The sequence below is a fragment of the Chenopodium album genome, chromosome 12 (genome assembly GCF_948465745.1).
Source record: "Chenopodium album chromosome 12, dcCheAlbu1.1, whole genome shotgun sequence".
NCBI classification, from domain to species: Eukaryota; Viridiplantae; Streptophyta; class Magnoliopsida; order Caryophyllales; family Amaranthaceae; genus Chenopodium; species Chenopodium album.
Window position 1 is genome coordinate 52263033 of NC_137845.1, and position 19073 is coordinate 52282105.

The window sequence follows — 19073 nt, forward strand, 5'->3', positions numbered from 1 at the left end:
ACAATACTATTACAATTACCTATTGATAATAAAAATGTTGACAAAATTAGTATATAAATACGAGAAAATTCAATATAAGTTTATCTAATCTTCTTAGTTGGTAAACAAATATCAAATGAGAAAAATATAAATATATAACCATGTTAAATATTTACCAATAGAAAGTTTTATTTAGAGAAATAAAGGAGGAGTAAGTGAAGATGGAAATTGGTGGTGTTGCTCCGGTAAATTTTTTTTGTATCATTTACACTTGCATGACACTCTATATATAGCATGAGTGTTCAATTAGGAGTACAATAATTACACACATATAGCCATATGAGTTCACAAGGGTTTGGACTCATATGAGCATTGTAACATCAAATCAATAATTGGCATTCATTATCTTCTAACACTCCCTCTTGAATGCCCATACTTATACATAAAAGGTATTTGTTGCCTCATTAAAAACCTCGCTAAGTAAAACCCTATGGGATAAAAACCATAGCTAGGAAAAGAGTACAACGATATTGCATTATATGCTTTGGTATACTGCCTCGTTAAAAACCTTGTCAGGAAAAACCCAGTAGGATAAAAACCCGATCGAAGGGAAAAAGAGTACAGTACATATAATACTCCCCCTGATTTCAGCATAGTTCGCAAAGATATCGCATTCCGATTTTGTGAACTAACTGCTCAAATTTCTTCGAAGGAAGTGATTTGGTGAACAGGTCGGCAAGATTGTCACAAGACTGAATTTGCTGGATATCTATTTCCTCGTCCTTTTGTAGATCATGTGTGAAGAATAGTTTTGGGGTAATATGTTTTGTTTTATCTCCCTTAATATATCCTTCAGTTACTTGAGCAATGCATGTTGCATTGTCTTCAAATATGATGGTTGGGTCTTCTGTTAATGCACTCATTCCACATGGATATTACTGATCATCGACCTCAGCCATACACATTCTCGTTCTGCTTTATAGAGAGCTATCAACTCTGCATGATTCGATGATGTCGCGGTCAATGTCTACTTTGTTGATTTCCATGATATTGCAGTGCCGCCATAGGTGAACACATATCCATTTTGTGACTTGGCATTTTGAGGATCCGATAAGTATCCAGGATCTGCGTACCCAATGAGAGCAGCATCTTGTTTTGGTTGATAATATAAACCAAGGTCTTGTGTCCCTCGTAAGTACCAGAGTAAGTGTCGAACTCCCTTCCAATGCCTATATGTTGGTGCGTTGTTGTGCCTGGCTAACAAGTTCACAGAGAAAGCTATGTCGGGTCTAGTGTTGTTAGCTAAGTACATTAAGGCTCCAATTTCACTTAAGTACGGTACTTCTGGACCCAGAATATTTTCATTTTCTTCTCGGGGTCTGAATGGATCATTTTTCATATTCAAAGAACGGACAACCATTGGGAAGTTGGTTGGAGTTGCTTTGTCCATGAAGAATCTTTTCAAAACTCTTTCTGTATAGTTTGATTGATGGACAAAAATACCATGACTCAAGTGCTCAATTTGCAGTCCAAGGCAAAATTTAGTTTTCCCAAGGTCTTTCATCTCAAATTCTTTTATCAAGTATTTTGCAGTTTTCTCGAGTTCATTTGGGGTTCCGATGATATTTAAATCATCAACATAAACTGCAATGATAGCGAATCCTGAATGTGATCGCCTTATGAAAACACAGGGACTAACTTGGTTGTTTTTGAATCCTTCTCTCATAAGGTATTCACTCAGACGGTTATACCACATCCTTCCAGATTGTTTCAATCCATAAAGTGACCTTTTTAGTTTTATGGAAAGCAATTGTCCAGGCTTGTGGTTTTCTGGTAATTTTAGTCCTTCGGGGACTTTCATGTAAATGTCTGTATCGAGTGACCCATACAAATACGCAGTCACTACATCCATTAATCGCATTTACAGTCGTTTTGTGACTGTCAAACTTACCAGAATTCTTAATGTAGTTGCATCAACCACTGGAGAATATGTTTCTTCATAATCAATCCCTGGAATTTGAGAAAATCCTTGGGCTACAAGTCTTGTCTTGTATCTAACTATCTCATTTTTCTCATTACGTTTCCTCACAAATACCCATTTGTATCCAACGGGTTTTACACCTGTTGGTGTAAGGGTTATTTTTCCAAAAACTTCTCGTTTTTCAAGTGACTTTAACTCAACTAGCATTGCCTCCTTCCACTTTGGCCAATCACTTATACGTCGACATACTTCTACTGTTCTTGGTTCAACATCATTTTCATCAGACACAATGTCGATTGCGATGCAATTTGCAAATATTTCATCCACGATAACATCTTTCCTATTCCACTGAGTCTTGGTAGAGACGTAATTCATTGAAATTTCATTTTTATCGATGTTTTGAATGTCTTGTTCATTCCCCGTAGGGTTGTCTTCTTGTTCGTGCCTTTTTAGATTATCATCATTTTCTTTACTTTCATCCACATTTGGTCTTTCTTGACCTTCTAACGGGGTAACATCATTAGTCTCATTTTCTATTCCATCCAATCTTTTCAATTTCCTTGGCTTAGAATCTTTTGAATCAAGTGGTCTTCCACGCTTTTTGCGTGCTTGAGATTCATTTTCTATGGTCTTATTACCAATTACAATTTCAATACGTGCAGGGGCATTTTCTGCTGGTATATGTGATTTTGTCACCTTCTTTGTGTCTACAAATGCATCAGGCAATTGATTTGCAACACTTTGTAAATGAACAATTTTCTTAGCTTCTTGTTCACACATATTTGTTCGTGGGTCTAACATCAACAGTTGTGTTGCATTCCAAATAAGTTCAATTTCTTTCTTACGTGGGTCCACTTTCTCTCCCCCTAAGGCTGGGAATAATGTTTCATTAAAGTGACAGTCGACAAATCTAGCCGTAAATAAGTCACCAGTCAATGGTTCAAGATATTTAATTATAGAGGGGGATTCAAACCCGACATAAATTCTCAGCCTTCTTTGTGGACCCATTTTTGTTCGTTGGGGTGGAGTAATGGGAACATATACAGCACAACCAAAGATTTTAGATGTGAGATACTTGGTTCTCGACCACAAACAAGTTATAGTGGTGAGAATTTATGATAAGCCGTAGGTCTCAATCTAATCAGCGCTGCTGCATGTATTATAGCATGTCCCCAAGCAGATGATGGCAATTTTGAACTCATTAATAATGGTCTTGCAATCAATTGTTATCTCTTAATTAGTGATTCAGCTAGACCATTTTGTGTATGAACATGAGCTACTGGGTGTTCAACATCAATTCCAATTGACATACAATAATCATTAAATGTTTGGGATGTGAATTCCCCAGCATTGTCAAGCCTTATTTTCTGTATTGTATGATCTGGGAACTGTGCTCTTAATTTGATAATTTGGGCAAGTAACTTTGCAAATGCAACATTTCTACTTGAAAGCAGACTGACATGTGACCATCGTGTAGAAGCATCAATTAAAACCATGAAATATCGAAATGGTCCGCATGCCGGATTAATTGGCCCACAAATATCTCCCTGAATTCTTTCCAAGAATTTTGGAGATTCAGTAGCAATTTTGTTCATAGATGGCCTTATTATTAATTTTCCAAGTGAACATGCAGAGCATGTTAATTCATCTGATCGAGGAATTTTGACATTTCTTATTCAATGTCCAACTTAATGTGTTATTATTCTTTGCATCATCCCAGTTGCTGGATGCCCCAGACGATCATGCCATAAAATAATCAAATCTTTGTCATCTAACTTCTGGTTAGATACCATATTGATTTCCACGGTTCGTATATTTATACGATATAACCCCGAAGAATATGCTGGCAATTTCTCATATATATGTTTCTTACCATGTTTTTCTGCCGTGAGGCATATATACTCCTTTTGATCTGTTGTCATTGTTTCTAGATGATAGCCATTTTGGCGTACATCTTTAAAGCTTATGAGATTTTTTCGAGATTTACTCGAATATAAAGCATTATTGATTATTAATTTTGTTCCATTTGGAAGCATTATACAAGCCTTTCCAGATCCTTCAATTAATTTAGCTGACCCGGAAATAGTGTTTACATTTGCTTGAAACAACTTTAGTTGTGAAAAATATTTTCTATACTTCAAGATAGTATGTGTTGTTCCACTGTCCAAAAGGCATTGATATTCGGAACTAACTTCAGGCAGATCCATATCTTCATAAAATAAATTTAAGATTAGTTTAGAATAATATCATACGAAGTTTTATTGATGATAGGGATTAAAAGTACATGACTAGAAATTTAAAATACAGGACTTAAAGAAAATACATTAAAACATAATATATGTTACACTAGTAGATGGGAAACCTAAGCATTGTTATTTTCTCCAAGGATGAAATCGTTTCCAATTTCAACATTATCCATGAAATAATCAAATACGTCAAGGCTGGGACAAGGAGCATTTTCTTCTTTAACATAATTTGCTTCTGCATTTTTCTCTTTGCCTTTTACAGAAGCCTGGTAAAGGTCTACCAAATGTTTGGCCATACGACAAGTACGTCCCCAATGCCCTGTCATGCCACATCTATAACATGTGTCTTTTCCTTTCGAAGGAGTTTGTTTGTGGCTTCCAAATGACTGTCCCTTCTGTTTTTCAAAATTTTTAAAATTACTGTTTCTTTGAAAATTGTTCCAACCACGACTCCGGCCACGACCGCGATAATTTCTACGGCCTCTTCCACAACCATTGTAATTTCCACGTCCACCTCTTCGTGTAGCATTTGACTCGGGTGGATAAAAATTTGTTGCATTTGCCTCATGATGAGTGGCCAAAGACCCAGTTGGTCCAAGATTATGATTTTTCAACAAAAGTTCACTATTTTGTTCCGCAACAAGCAATACACTCATTAATTCATTAAACCTTTTGAAACTTCTTTCACGATACTGTTCTTGCAACAATATGTTGCTTGCATGAAAGGTAGTGAGTATTTTTTCAATCATCTGTTCATCCATGACTGGATGATCACAGTATCTCAATATAGATACTATCTCATGTATAGTTGTATTATAATCAATTACAGATTTGAAATCCTGGAATCGTAAATTTGCCCAGTCAAATAATGCCTTAGGAAGGAGCACCCTTTTGTGGTGTCCAAATCTTTCATTAAGACAATCCCATAATTCTTTGGGATCTTCAACCATCATGTACTCAGTTTTAAGGCCTTCATGTAAATGATGCCTTAACAACACTAAGGCTTTTGCCTTATCTTGTTCAGTATTAGGTTTTACAACCGTCATTGCAGAAGTGGTAGCATCAGTTGTTTGACCAGAGGGACTTTTATTTTCTTTAACAGTGTGCTCCAAGCCTTGAGCTTTCAAATTCATCATTGCATCCATTTTCCATTCTAGAAATTTCTTTCCAGATAAATCTAAGATGTTGAACTGTCTTTTCATAAGGTCTCCCATTTTAGCTACAACAAATTAAGTGATAATTAGTTTATAATAATAAATTTTATGTACAACACATATGTTTAGTCCTTCCATAATTATAGTTAGGTTAATAAAATAAGTAATAATTAAATTTATCAATAATAAATCATAAATAATATAGTTTTTTTCTCCCCCTTGGTTTATTATTGTGAGTAATTATATGATTAAGCAAAAATTGATCATGCTAGTTGCAAAAAAAAAGCAAAACGACAACAAAAACAGTTGTAACAATAATTATAATGATAACGGTAATATTATACAATGATGATTAATAACAAAAGGCCAACATAATAAAACAAAAACAAGCTTTTAATCTACGAAAACGACAAAATAAGTGAGTTTTACTTATACATAATGACAAAAATTAATATTGCTACTAATAAAACTACAAGCGCCGTAATTAGAAGAAAATATTGTTTTATCTTCATTAAATCTTCCTCAAAAGTGAAGGTGTGGGTGTTTTGGTTGCCGTGGGCGGGGAACATTTCGAAGAAGAAGGGGGTGAAAAAAAAATTTTAGGTGATTTTTGGATAAAAAGTGAGAAGGGATAAGGGATTTGTGGTGAAATCGGGGGAAAAATCCGCCTTTTATAGAGGTAGATTTATCCGTTACTATTCTATACAACTGTAAAAATGTCATATAATAATCTAATATACAGACAAAAATTATGGTCCAAATATATATATTTATAATTGTAAAAGGTTATCACACTGGGAATGCAAGCCATAGTGGTCCGAGAGCCCTAATATCTAAAAAAGATTATGGGTTCGAAAACGAAAAGAAACACAAAAGTATGTAAAAGTAAGAAAAATAATAAGTATAAAAGGCTGCATCTTTTTGTGAATTTAGTTAATAATATGCATGCAGAATTACTACTACGCAATTATAACAACTAAAAATTAATACTTTACGTGAAAGATGAGCATGTAATAAAAAAAACAATATAACAACATGAATAAAACAAAGGAGGATATAATGATTTTACAAGTAAGAGAATTCTTTTTCACCGTTGTTTTTGAGGTATATGATACAATAAATGTTTGAGTTTCTGGTATAGAGGATCCCAAATATGGGCAACTATAGAGCATACTCCTCAAAACATTTAGAAATAGATAGTATGATTTGTTATAAATTTTTAGAAGTAGGTATAAATATACCTGATTTGGAACTGGTGCTGATAACGTGTTAAATATTTACCGATAGACAGTTTTATTTAGAGAAATAAAGGAGGAGTAAGTGAAGATGGAAATTGGTGGTGTTGCTCCGGTAAATTTTTTTTGTATCATTTACACTTGCATGACACTCTATATATAGCATGAGTGTTCAATTAGGAGTACAATAATTACATACATATAGCCATATAAGTTCACAAGGGTTTGGACTCATATGAGCATTGTCACATCAAATCAATAATTGGCATTCATTATCTTCTAACAAACCAACTTTTGTTATATACGGGTCCACAATTATAGATTTATTTACAAGATTGTAATGCTAATTGAATAAAATTGTTGATTTATTTACAACTTTAACTTTTTTTTTTTTTTGGAGAGGAGACTTCACCACTTATTAAAAATTAAAATGACACACTTATTAAAATATTGAGGGCGAAATAAAATATAATACAGAATATAGGAAAATCATTAAAGAATGATTTTAGATCAAATTAGGGGGGAATGTGGTCCGATTTAGGGCATAACCAAGCCAAAGCATACAAATACAGATTGACATTTTATTTCAAATCAAACCGAACCGAACCGTAATTTATGTCTAACCAAACTAAATTAAACTGCATTAAAACGATTTGGTGCAGTGGTGCTGTTTGGTTTGTGGTTTTACATTCATTTAATTTATTGTTGTAAAATATAAATTTTTTTTTAATGTAAAAAATGTTAATTGTTTAACTAGACAACTTAAAATGACTTGAAAAAAATCAACATGTTAGTAAAATAAATTATATACATCAATAAGATTAATAATTTTTCAAAATGAATATTAAAAAAAAAAAAGTTTTTTATACAACGGCTTATTGCAGTTTGCGATTTGGTTTGGTTTCAATTTTGAAGAAACCTAACCAAACTACAAAATTGTTGTTTTAAATTTTTATAAACCAAACCGTAAACCAAATTAGTCAAAAAAAAAAAAAATAGAAACCATAGTGAACAGCTTTAGATTTGCGGCTTGGTGCGATTCAGACCAAATTCTAGACTTCCCTAAATGAAATAGGAAGTATGAGACAAACAAATACGAGTAGGCATAAAGGGAGTATTTTTTTTTTTATTGGCTTGCACTTTGATTCAGCAGTAAACCCCTCGACCCATTCTAAAACCAAAATATAGTGTTAAACTAATATTTCCTCTATTCTTTTCTACTTGACCCGTTTCTTTTATCACGCTTGTCAATGCAAAACTTTAACGATCTATAACTTTAGTTCTACATAAGTAAAAAAAATATAAAAATTATATATTATGATAATACTTATAGAGACGAATTCAAAAAGATCCAACAAGAATATATTTTTCCTTACATATTATTTACAAAAGACGGTCAAAAGAGGGTTGGTGAATAGTGTAAAAGTCAAAACGGGTCAACTAAAAAAGAACAAAGGAAGTACTAAATAGTGAAACTTATCGTGCGTGACATGGGACCTAACCTAATAAATGAATACCAAAAAAAACTTATATAAAGTGAAAAAAATAATAATAAAGGCCTATAGTTTTAGAAGGACCAAAACCTTAACGACCAGATCATAAGCTACTTGACTCGACTTGAAACCTTTATGAGTACGAGTCGAGCAAGGTCTTATTGAGTTTAGGTAGTAACGAGCACGAGTCAAGTACATGTAAACAGTTTTTTAGTCAAGTCGAGCTGAGCACCCCTCAACTCGTGATTGATTAGCATTCCTAGTTCAAATTAAACTCTGACACTTTTAAATGAAAGACGAAGTATGAGGCAAACAAATAAACACGAAGGGAGGGAGGCAGGGAGTGAGCATTCCTTGTTGGGCTTGCACTTTGATTCAGCAACAAACCCCTCGGCCCATTCTAATACCAAAACACTAAAACCCTAATTTTTTCCCCTCCTTCATTTCTCACTCACAGCAGCAGTTTTCTCTCTCCTCATCTCCTTCCTCTCGATCTCATCTTACTGCAATTTTCTCTCTCCTAAACCCAGCACAACCATGGGTCGAGTTCGCACAAAAACAGTGAAGAAATCCTCACGCAATGTCATCGAGAAATACTACTCAAAGATGACCTTAGATTTCCACACCAACAAGAAGGTTCTCGAAGAGGTCGCCATCATCCCATCAAAGAGACTGCGCAACAAGATCGCTGGCTTCTCCACCCACCTCATGAAGCGAATTCAGAAAGGCCCAGTTCGTGGGATCTCGCTGAAATTGCAGGAGGAAGAGAGAGAAAGGCGTATGGACTTCGTTCCTGATGAATCCGCCATTAAAACTGATGTTATTGAGGTTGATAAGGAAACCATTGATATGTTGGCTTCTCTTGGTATGTCTGATTTGCCTGGTGTTGTTCAAATGGCTGCTGATCCTGTTCCTGTTCTTCCTGCTGCTGCTGGTTTTGGCCGTGGTGCTGCTGGTTCCAGAAGGTACTAATCAATTGGATTTAGGGTTTAAGATTTTAATTTTTTTCCTTTTAATTTTGCGAGTAATGGATTTAGTAATAGGTAAGTTTTGGGCATATTTTGGTGATGAAATGATGTCGTATTTTGAGGATTTTTCTCTATGATATGAATTTTTATTATCGTTTAATATATATATATATATGAAGGAATTATGTCTTATTGTTTGTCTTTTCTCTTAATTTTATGTTTATGTTGATTGATTGAACAATGTGGTATTGATTTCGTGATTGGTTATCTGAATTGGTTGAATTAGTTTTCATGGAGTTGTGAGAGTTACATTATCGACTCGGCCTGTGGTTGATTGTTGCATTATCGATTCGACCTGTGGTCGATTGTTGCGTAGTATGTGGATAAGGAAAGAGAGTCTTGAAGCAGATTGGGATGTTATTTATTTAGGTTTTGAAGTGGGGTACGGTGGATTATTTCAGTCATCATATACTAGCTAGCTTTTGCTTGTTACACACTTACAGTGTGCTGGATAGGCGAATACTGATAATGATCAAGATGGGTTTTGGGCCTTTGATTGGTGGAAAAGCTGAATTGTTCGAACTAATTTTCTATTAGTTAACTTTAGAAGATTGAATTTCATGAACATTTCAAACTACTACTACTTATTACGGATTCAAAATAGAGAAGTAGGTATTACGATAAGTGATTGTGAGTTGCCTTGCTTTGTAGCTTGGTGGTGGACTGGTGGCTATATAGAAAGAGCCTCTCGACTTCAGAGTCCTTTGAGATATTTTCGTAGATTAAGGGATTTGCTGAATGGTTATTTTGTATGGCTATATTATCGGGGTAGTTTGTTGTGATGTGGAAAATATTTCATATGTGTCAATGTTACCGCATAATGAATACAGAGGCGCCTTGCTTTTAATCAGTAGTTGCCTTGAGTTGATAGCTACTGATGCAGGGGCCTTAACGTTGCATTATGCTCTGCTTTTGTAATAGGTGCTTAAACTTGCAGTCTTTTTTTGCGCTACCTTATTTGCTTAAATTTCTGGTTCCATTTTGATGGTTGGTTGGCACAACTATTATTATAGGACTTTATGCTAGGCTCAGTAGCGCTGATGTTCCAATGTGATGCATAAATAGTTACCAGTTTTTGTGCTTCACGTTAGCACTGATTTCCAAATGCGATACATGAATAGTTACCCTGTTTTTGTTCTTCACGGTAGCTATTGACCTTGCAGAGTGCTTGAAATTACTGTGATTCCAAATTTCTAGGACTTTAAACCACATTAGGGGTGGGTTTTGTCTTTGTTTTGATAGGATTAATGCATGAAACTCCAATCGCACATGTTTGTCACATTAATAATTTGTTTATGACAACCATCATTACTGTCTCACATAACAAGTTCCACTCTATCTCTTTTATACGTAGCCGACCAATTTTGGCTTTCGGTGTGCTGCTAGAATTAAGATGGACGAACGTTTAGAGCATTACAATGGTGGCAAAATGTATCCCTACTCTTGCATGTCGCCGTTGCCTTTCGTGCAACAACACACCACAATGGTGAACTTCACTGCCTTCATCCTCGTTATTGCTATTTATATTCTGTTGCTGAAACTCCAAACTGACTTCGTCTGTGATTTAAAACCGAACACCTTCATTTTAGAGAAAAAGAACTTGTTCGTACAAATTGTGCCCCAAGAAGTAGAAATCTTGAGTTGTCCTCTAACAGACCATAAATCAGAGTACAGATTTGATCAGTCTATTTTACCAACGGCTATTTCAGCCAAAATCTGGAATACTAATTTGATAAAACCCTTGCTAATGGTCATATGTATCTTTTCTCTATAAATAGAGGTCCTCTCACAATTTTCTTTCATATTCTCCCTTGAAAGTCTTTTTCATCTCATATTACGGAGTACATACCAAGTGTCGTATACATTTGCTTCATTTTTTTAAAAATAAATTCCAATATAAATTCTCTACATTGTTAATTCATTCTCTAAAATTAGAATTTTCTAATTATGCACCCAAATAAACCCAATACCTCAAATAATCTGAACTCCCAAATAAATTTTGTTACTTCTCAACTTGACCCAAGTTTTGTTAATCATCCCCAATTCCAAATGTTAGTGCAAATGTGTCGAAATAATCCTCAACTACCACAACAATTTCTTAGCAGAATAAACACTCCTAATTTATACTTCCCCAACAAAATCCTCAAACTGGTACAAGAACTCCAACACTTAATTTGCCACAGCATTCAAAAACGACCCAACCATCTCCAAGTGAGGAAGGAAGTAATTCCGAAACCCAAATTCCTTCGTCTCCAAGTAGGGATGGAAGCGATTCTGAAACATCAAATGAAGAGTACAGCAGTGAATCACAACCATCACAATTCGATGAAGATGTTCTTCAGATTAACTCCCCACAACTTAACCAAACACAATTCAACATGAAATGGACAGTAGATGAAGATAAAGCTCTCCTTTGGGCTTTAATGATGTCAGGGGTAGATCAACTCAAGGGCACCAGTGAAACATCAAGAGAAAAGTGGGTGAATATTATGCGATACTTTGAGTTGGCTCGACAAGAGGATCCTTACAACATCAGGCATACAAAAATGGAGGCTATCAAAAGTCGATGGAGAAGAATGGATTTGTCTGTGAAAAAGTGGGTTGATGTGTACGCAAAAGCAAAGAAACAGAAAGGCAGTAGGTCAAGTGAGGCTGATATCTTGGCCGAAGCCCATAGGATGTATCAAGGGTGCTCAAATGGAGCACGGTTCACATTCGAGCACTCGTGGAACATAATGAAGCAACATCTAATTGGCAGGGCTCAATGAACCAATTCCCCTACGACAGTAGTGGTAATGTCGGGCAAGTAGTTATGAAGGAAACTCAAGAGAACAAGAAATTGTAGAAATTCTAGAGAAGATGCGAGATGAGAACATGAAAAAGATGGAAAAGATAGAGAGACTCAAGAAACTTCATATGCTAATGACTATAACAACTAAAACTGCCTAAGAAACAGAAGAATATCATAAAATGTTGGAAGAATGTCTGAAAATCTAAACTATTTTTCTGCAGCATTAAAAATTATGCAATCTTCTTTTACTTTAGCTTACGGTTGTGTTAGTGTTTGAATTTTGCAATCAGTTGAAGCAAAGCCTTCTTGAACACCTTTCTATTGAATTGCCTCCCTTATTGTTGTTGCTTCCGCCTGAAACGCCTGAATTCGGAATTGTTGGTTATGCTTTTGCATTTGTCTACTGTATCAAGTATAGTTTTTTTTTTTTTTTTTTTTTTTTCCGACGAAAAGTAATCAAATATTATTAAGCACTAGCAGAGTCAAAAGCAATAGCAGAAATTACATCATCAGGAGCATCTTCAATCCAAACTCGCATATCTACATAATTCTTACTAGATTGAGCTAATTTATGGGTAACATTATTGCCTTTTCTGCCAATATGAGTCACTTCAAAGAGAGTGCATGCTCTGGCTAGGTAGAGGATATCAGCAACAATAAGACCAAAGTAGGAGTTCTCCACTTTCTTTCTCTTTAAGTGATGAATCAGCTTCAGACTATCCGATTCCAGAGTGAGTCGAATGAGACCAGCATCAATTGCAATGCCAATGCTGTGTCTTGCTGCCATGGCTTCAGCTGTATCCACATCAAAGCTGCCACTAACACAACAGCAGGTAGCGAGCATAACATCCCCACAACAATCACGGACAATGCCCCCCAACCCAATAGCTGCATCCTTGAAAATAGCTCCAAACATGACCTGTCTGGCTTCTATTACCAATCTCATATGGTTGTGTGGAGTTTGCCTTTTCATACTCACCAACGATGCTAGTTGCTTTTCGAATAACATCAACCACCTGGGTTTCCTTCTTCTCAAACAACCAAGAATTTCGCCTCAGCCAAATTTCCCAGAGTATACACCAAATATTATCCCACCAAATTTTATCTTTAATAAGTTCATCTTTTGTTTTACACCAAGATAAGAAATTTTGGCAGGTCTCAGCTTGAATAATCAGTCTAAGGGGAGAGAAATACCACACCTCTTTGGCCACATTACAAAATAACAGAGCATGAGCAGCAGTTTCTGGAGCTTCGCCACACATAGGACATAGATCTTCATCACAAATTCCTCTTTTTCTCAGATTGACTCTGACTGGAATAGCTGATCGAAGAGCCCTCCAGCCAAAATGCTTTATCTTAGGGGGGATTTTAGCACCCCAAAGATTAGACCAGATAGCCTGATTAGGAGGATTCGAGGAAGAAGCAGAGCAGTTTTTAATAGCTTCACGCATAACATGATCGTGCTTCGAACTGAGAAATCACCATTTTTAGTGTGATGCCAAGTCCAAGTGTCCTCATCCCCAAATCGTGCTAAGGGGATTTTTCACTACTAGAATCCGGGCAAATAGCGACAATTTTTCTACAACAGCTAACAAAACTATCGTAATTTTTAAATTGTACGACAGTGTTAGTAGTTGTCGTAATATTACGACGGCTTTTTAAACTGTCGCTGAATTACGACAGTTTTTGACCAACAAAACTGTCGCAATAGACATTAAAAATAAATGTAAATTTTTTTTAATTATTTACGACAGCTATAAAATGTGGCAACTGTCGCAATTTGCGACTGTGGTATAGTTTTTTTTTTAAAAAATTTAATTATGGGCGTTTAAAAGCCCAACAATCCCACACGCCCCACACCAAACCCTAGCCTAATTTCATCCGCCATTCATCTCCTCTCTCAGTTTCTGTCTCCTCTCTCCTATCTCTTAGTTCATCTCTCCTCCTCCTCTCTCTGTTTCTCATTTTCTCTCTCCTATTCTCAATTTCTCTCTTAGCTCTGTTCACTTTGTACTACTCTGTTCTCTAATTTCATCATTCGAATTTCTTTATGTACTACTCTGTTCACTTTGTTTGATGGTTGAATTCCTGTAGAACACGAAACTTCATGTTTGGAGGTCCAATTTCGTGATGTTAGAGTTTATTTGGTCAAATTCGACCACAAAAATTCCAAATGTGGAGTTTTTGTGGTCGAATTTGACGATAAAATCTAACATAGAGGAAAATTTTGAAGGTATGTTATTTTTTTTGTACTTTTCGTTTTTATTGATGTGGTTTATGTTTAATTTCTGATTTTTTTTGTTTCAGTTCATTATTTTTGTTTATATTACTGTTTATTTAGTTATTTTTCGTTTATTTTCATTTACCTTAGTTATATGTGTTTATTTTCAATTATTCCAAGTTAGTTTTGATATATGGGGTGAATTTTCTTTATTTAAAGGTTATTATTGTTTATATGTCAACTTTCATGTACTGTTGTTCGAATTGATGAATATTTTATGGGTTTTTTTATTCGTTTGATATGTCGTGGCTTTTTTGTTGAATTTGGTATTTTTTCTGAAAAATTCTGGTTTTTCATTAACTCTTTGTTTGATTTTATTGGTGTTTTTTTTTATGTTGATGTATACTTGTATTTCATGCTTGTTATTTTTATGTTTTTTTTGTTTGTATATTATGTTGGTTTTTTTTTTTTTTTTTTTTTTTTTTTGGTGTAAGGTGTGAGGGTTGTCCATAGTGGTGGGAAATGGCGAGTTGGTGGGGGTGGGAATGGGGGCATGCAGGGAGGCCGCCTGGGTAAAAAGGGGGGGGGGGGGGGGAGCCGCAGAGGAAAATGGAAAAGGGCATTGATTTATTTTTTTTTTCTTTTTTTTTTTTATTTTTTGCAACGGCCAACCGTCAAAAATTTCATAATTTACGACAGTTTTGTTCTCCATCGCAAGTTGCGACGGTTTTAAACTGTCGTTAAATAATTGTAGCGACAAAACATAAAACTGTCATTGAAATTAATAAAACTATCATAATAAATTTTTACGACAGTCAAAATGTCGCAAAAATGAAATTTTGCGACATAGCTGACTACGACAAACCCCTTACGAAAGTTGGCTATCGTAACTATATTTAGCGATGTTTTTTGTAATTTTTGCGACAGATTTCGGCTGTCGCAAAATCGCTTATTTCTTGTAGTGTTTAGAATTTCAGTTCTCTCCCATTCGTGGAAATACCGAAATGTGAATTGAGAATGGAACGGTTCTACTCACCTTCATTGATCAAGTCAGCAACCAGAATAGAGGCACCATCATCAAGTTGCTGCTGCCTATTTAGAACACGAAACTTGGGTAAGGTGGGCACCCAAGGATCTTTCCATATTTCAATAGACAGCCCTTTTCCAATCAACTTCCTGGCACCTTGAGAGATTAAATCTCTTGCAGACATCAGAGATCATCAGAGATCTCCAAGTAAAGCCAGCATTAGCAGGCTCTTTAGCATCCATAAGCTCGGCATGAGGGAAGTATTTTTGCTTGAGAGTTCTGGCCATCAGAGAATGCGAGTTCAACAGCCTCCAAACCTGTTTCGCAAGCATAGCTTGATTAAAAATATGCAGATCACGCATACTCAGGCCTCTTTTTTTGAAAAAAATCATCTTATCCCAAGCAATCGCTGTTTTGCGCTCATTACTCTTTTGTCCCCAAAAGAAATTGCGACACATCTTTTCGATCTCATTGAGAATGCTAGAAGGGAGGCTAAAGCATTGCATTGCATATGTTGGAATAGCTTGAGCAATAGCCTTTAAAAGAACCTCACGACCAGCTTGTGAAAGAAAACCCTCCTTCCACCCTTTTCACTTTTTCCAAACCCGATCTTGAATGGTGGAAAAAATCCATTTTTTTGAACTACCAAGGTAAAATGGGAGCCCAAGGTATTTATCGTGTCCATCGACGGCCTTAAAGGATAACTTCGATTAAAGCAAATTTTTCTTTTCTAGATCAACGTTTCGACTAAAGGACACCTCGGATTTTTCCATGTTCAATTTTTGGCCCGAAGCAGCTTCATAAAAGGAAAGAATATCAAGAACATTCTCAAATTCATCTTCATTAGCCCTTATAAAGAGGAGACTATTATCGGCAAAGAATAAATGAGAAATCGGAGCAACTTTCTTCCCGATTTTCACCCCGTGAATAAGCTTCTTATTTTCGGCATCTCTGAGAAGGGTAGAAAGACCTTCTACACAGATAATAAAGAGGAACGAGGATAACGGGTCACCTTGTCGAAGCCCCCTAGATGGAAAGAACTCCCTCGAAGGCTGCCCATTAACAAGGACCTTGAAAGAGGCACTTTTAACGCAGCTCATAATCGGATTAACAAAAGAAGTCGGGAACCCCATTTTTTTCATCATTCTCTCCGAGAAACACCATTCCACTCTGTCATACACTTTGCTCATATCAAGCTTTAGACCCAAATGCCCAACTTTCCCTTTTTTCTTTTTCCTCAGATAATGGAAGCATTCATACGCCACGAGAATATTATCCGTTATCAATGTACCAGGCACAAAACCACTCTGAGACTCATGAATAATATTAGGCAAAACAAGTTTCAACCTATTAGCAAGGACCTTCGCAACAATTTTGTACAAAACATTGCACAAACTAATTGGTCTTTAATCAGCAGGAGACTCACCATCTTTCTTTTTAGGGATTAGGACAATGTAAGTCTAATTAATAGAACCAATATCACCACCATTATTCAAAATGTTAAGAACACGATCTATCACATCATTACCAACAATACTCCAAAATTTTTGATAAAATAGGGCGCACATACCATCGGGTCCGGGAGCTTTGGTGGGATACATTTGTTTCAAGGCCTCGTAGACTTCTTCACCCTTGAAAGGTTCGGTCAACATAGCTTGCATATCATCCGCAACACATGTCATCACTTTCTTAATAACATTGTCTGTCTCAACCTGAAGAGAGGAGCCGAAAAGATTATCAAAATGCTTGACAAAGACCTCAGCAATATGGTCCTCATCCTTATAAACATTCCCGGCCTTATCTCGAATTTTCACAATGGAGTTTCTCATATGCCTCTGTTGAGCTTTCAATTCGTATGAAAAAATTTGGAGTTTTTATCACCGCTCTTTAGCCACTCTTGCCTACTACGTTGCTTCCAATAAACCTCCTCCCTTTCTTCAAGTTCATCCATCCTTTCGTCAATGGCTCTCATTTAAGCAATATTTTCCAAGGTAGGATCTTTCTCCATAAGAGCAGCCATGCTAGCTTTACAGTCACCCATCTCCTTGGAAAAATTGCCAAAGTAGGCTTTACTCCGCCCTCCTAAGTTTGCGGCAGTACGAGTTATATTGTGAGAAATATCGACACCTCCTTCCCAAGCTTGACGGAGGATATCACTACATGAGTCCTCACGCTGCCACATTTCTTCAAAGCGAAAGATTTTGACTCTTTCTTTCTTCTTAGGGGTGTGGACTTTGTCCTTAATGCACAAGAGAATCAGAAGATGATATGATTTTCTTCTCTCAAGGTAAGTGACAAAACTACCCGGGAACAACTCTCTCCATTCGTGATTAGCCACAAAACGATCGAGCCTTTCTTGAACATTTTCTTCCCCTTTTCTATTATTCGACCAAGTGTACTAGTAGCCCACATAGCCAAGGTCACCAAGCTTGCATCTGTCAAGTATATCACGCATGATCGTAGCCTCGGTGAAGTCAAAACCAACTCTCCCTTTTCTCTCCATGGACCACATCATCAAATTGAAATCTCCACCAACTAGCCAAGGGGTGCCATTCATATCATTGAGGTTGTTCAAAATTTCACCTGTTTTGTGCTTGTTTTCAGTTTCAGGAAAGCCATAAAAGCCATAAACTCTGGTGAATCTCCAAGTTGCCACATTCTCCCATTTTATGCAAACATCAATGTGATTGTGGGAGTAGGAATTAAGTGTTACATCCCAATCATCTCTCCACAAAAAAACAATTCCACCCTTTCTTTTTCTCCCTTCTCCCCTACACCCAACTGTTATCATTCCCCTACACTTCAATTTATTTTTTATTTTTTCCATCTCAAAGAGGCTAAGTTTCGTTTTTTGAAAGAACACCAAGCCCGGATCTTCAGTGATGACAATGCGTTTTGGCGCATTGACTTTACGAGAGCTTCCCAACCCCCGGCAATTCCAAGAAAGGGTGTACTTCATTGTTCACCCAGAGCCCATGGTGTGGGGACTGCCTCATTCTCAGCCAAAATCGAGTCATAGTCATCTCCATGATTCCCACTAATTTTTGTTTTCTTTTTTGCATCCTTCATTCAACTCTCCCACCTCCTTGTTTCCTTCATCATCCCTCATTTTTTAGATCACTCCAGAACTTTGACTAAGTTGGGGGCTGCTCTCATTTTTTTCCACTCGAGTTTTAGCACGGTAGTGTTTTTTCACACGTTGGTTGGCAGTGTTGAGAGTTATGCTAGAGGTGGTATAGTCTTGGATGTTTTGGTTTTTGTAGGGGTATCACTCGGGTTAGTGTTTTGGTTACCTTCTTCTCCACCCTTCATGATGATAGGATCAATGGTGTTGATAGCCTTACTACCCTTGCATCCAAGTTCCACGTTACTTTCAGGTTCCTTCACATTCAAAAGTTGCAGCTCCCTAGTGGAAGTTGTGGAAGTTGACCCTCCACAACTTCCTTGTCTTTCTTTTTTGGTCTGGTGGTGAAGAGACTTCTCGCATATTCACTACTTTGCTGCTTTTCCCACATTGGCATCCTCCCCTTTGCAACTCTTCCATGGGGAAGCCTTTAGCCATCCCCCATAAGGCAGCTTTGGGTTATCTTCATCACCGCACCCTTCACAATCTTTAACTCCGTGCCCTATTTTGCCACAGAAAAAACAAAACAAAGGCGGTTTCTCATACTTTATATCAAAAAATTTGTCGATTCCTCGTCGCATCTTAACCTTCACTTTTTGAAGCAAAGGTTTGTTAGCAGAACCCTTAATCTTACAGATTTGTCAATCCCCATGAGACCAGAAGAGTCGGCCTTGATAAACTTCCCAATCTTGTTACCAATAGCTTCGAAATTAGCCGAGTTTAATCTACTTTTGAAAGGTAAATTGTAAACCCTAACCCACATTGGAAATTCAAATAACTCCACATCCATGGCT

General features: G+C 36.4%; 2 protein-coding genes across 2 annotated transcripts; one reads left to right on the forward strand and one right to left on the reverse strand.

The window, feature by feature from the left end:
- The first annotated feature begins 8525 nt into the window (after positions 1-8525).
- On the forward strand, positions 8526-9248 carry LOC145572589 (small ribosomal subunit protein eS17-like). Its single transcript, XM_081631553.1, has one exon. It carries the CDS (start codon positions 8626-8628, stop codon positions 9058-9060), a length of 435 nt encoding a protein of 144 aa, XP_081487679.1. The 5' UTR covers positions 8526-8625; the 3' UTR covers positions 9061-9248.
- A 3125-nt stretch (positions 9249-12373) lies between these two features.
- LOC145571334 (uncharacterized) lies at positions 12374-13358 on the reverse strand. Its single transcript, XM_081630385.1, has 2 exons — positions 12887-13358; positions 12374-12795 (listed from the first exon to the last, which is right to left on the reverse strand). The coding sequence occupies exons 1-2, from the start codon at positions 13356-13358 to the stop codon at positions 12374-12376; spliced, it is 894 nt and encodes a 297-aa protein (XP_081486511.1).
- Positions 13359-19073: the final 5715 nt, after the last annotated feature.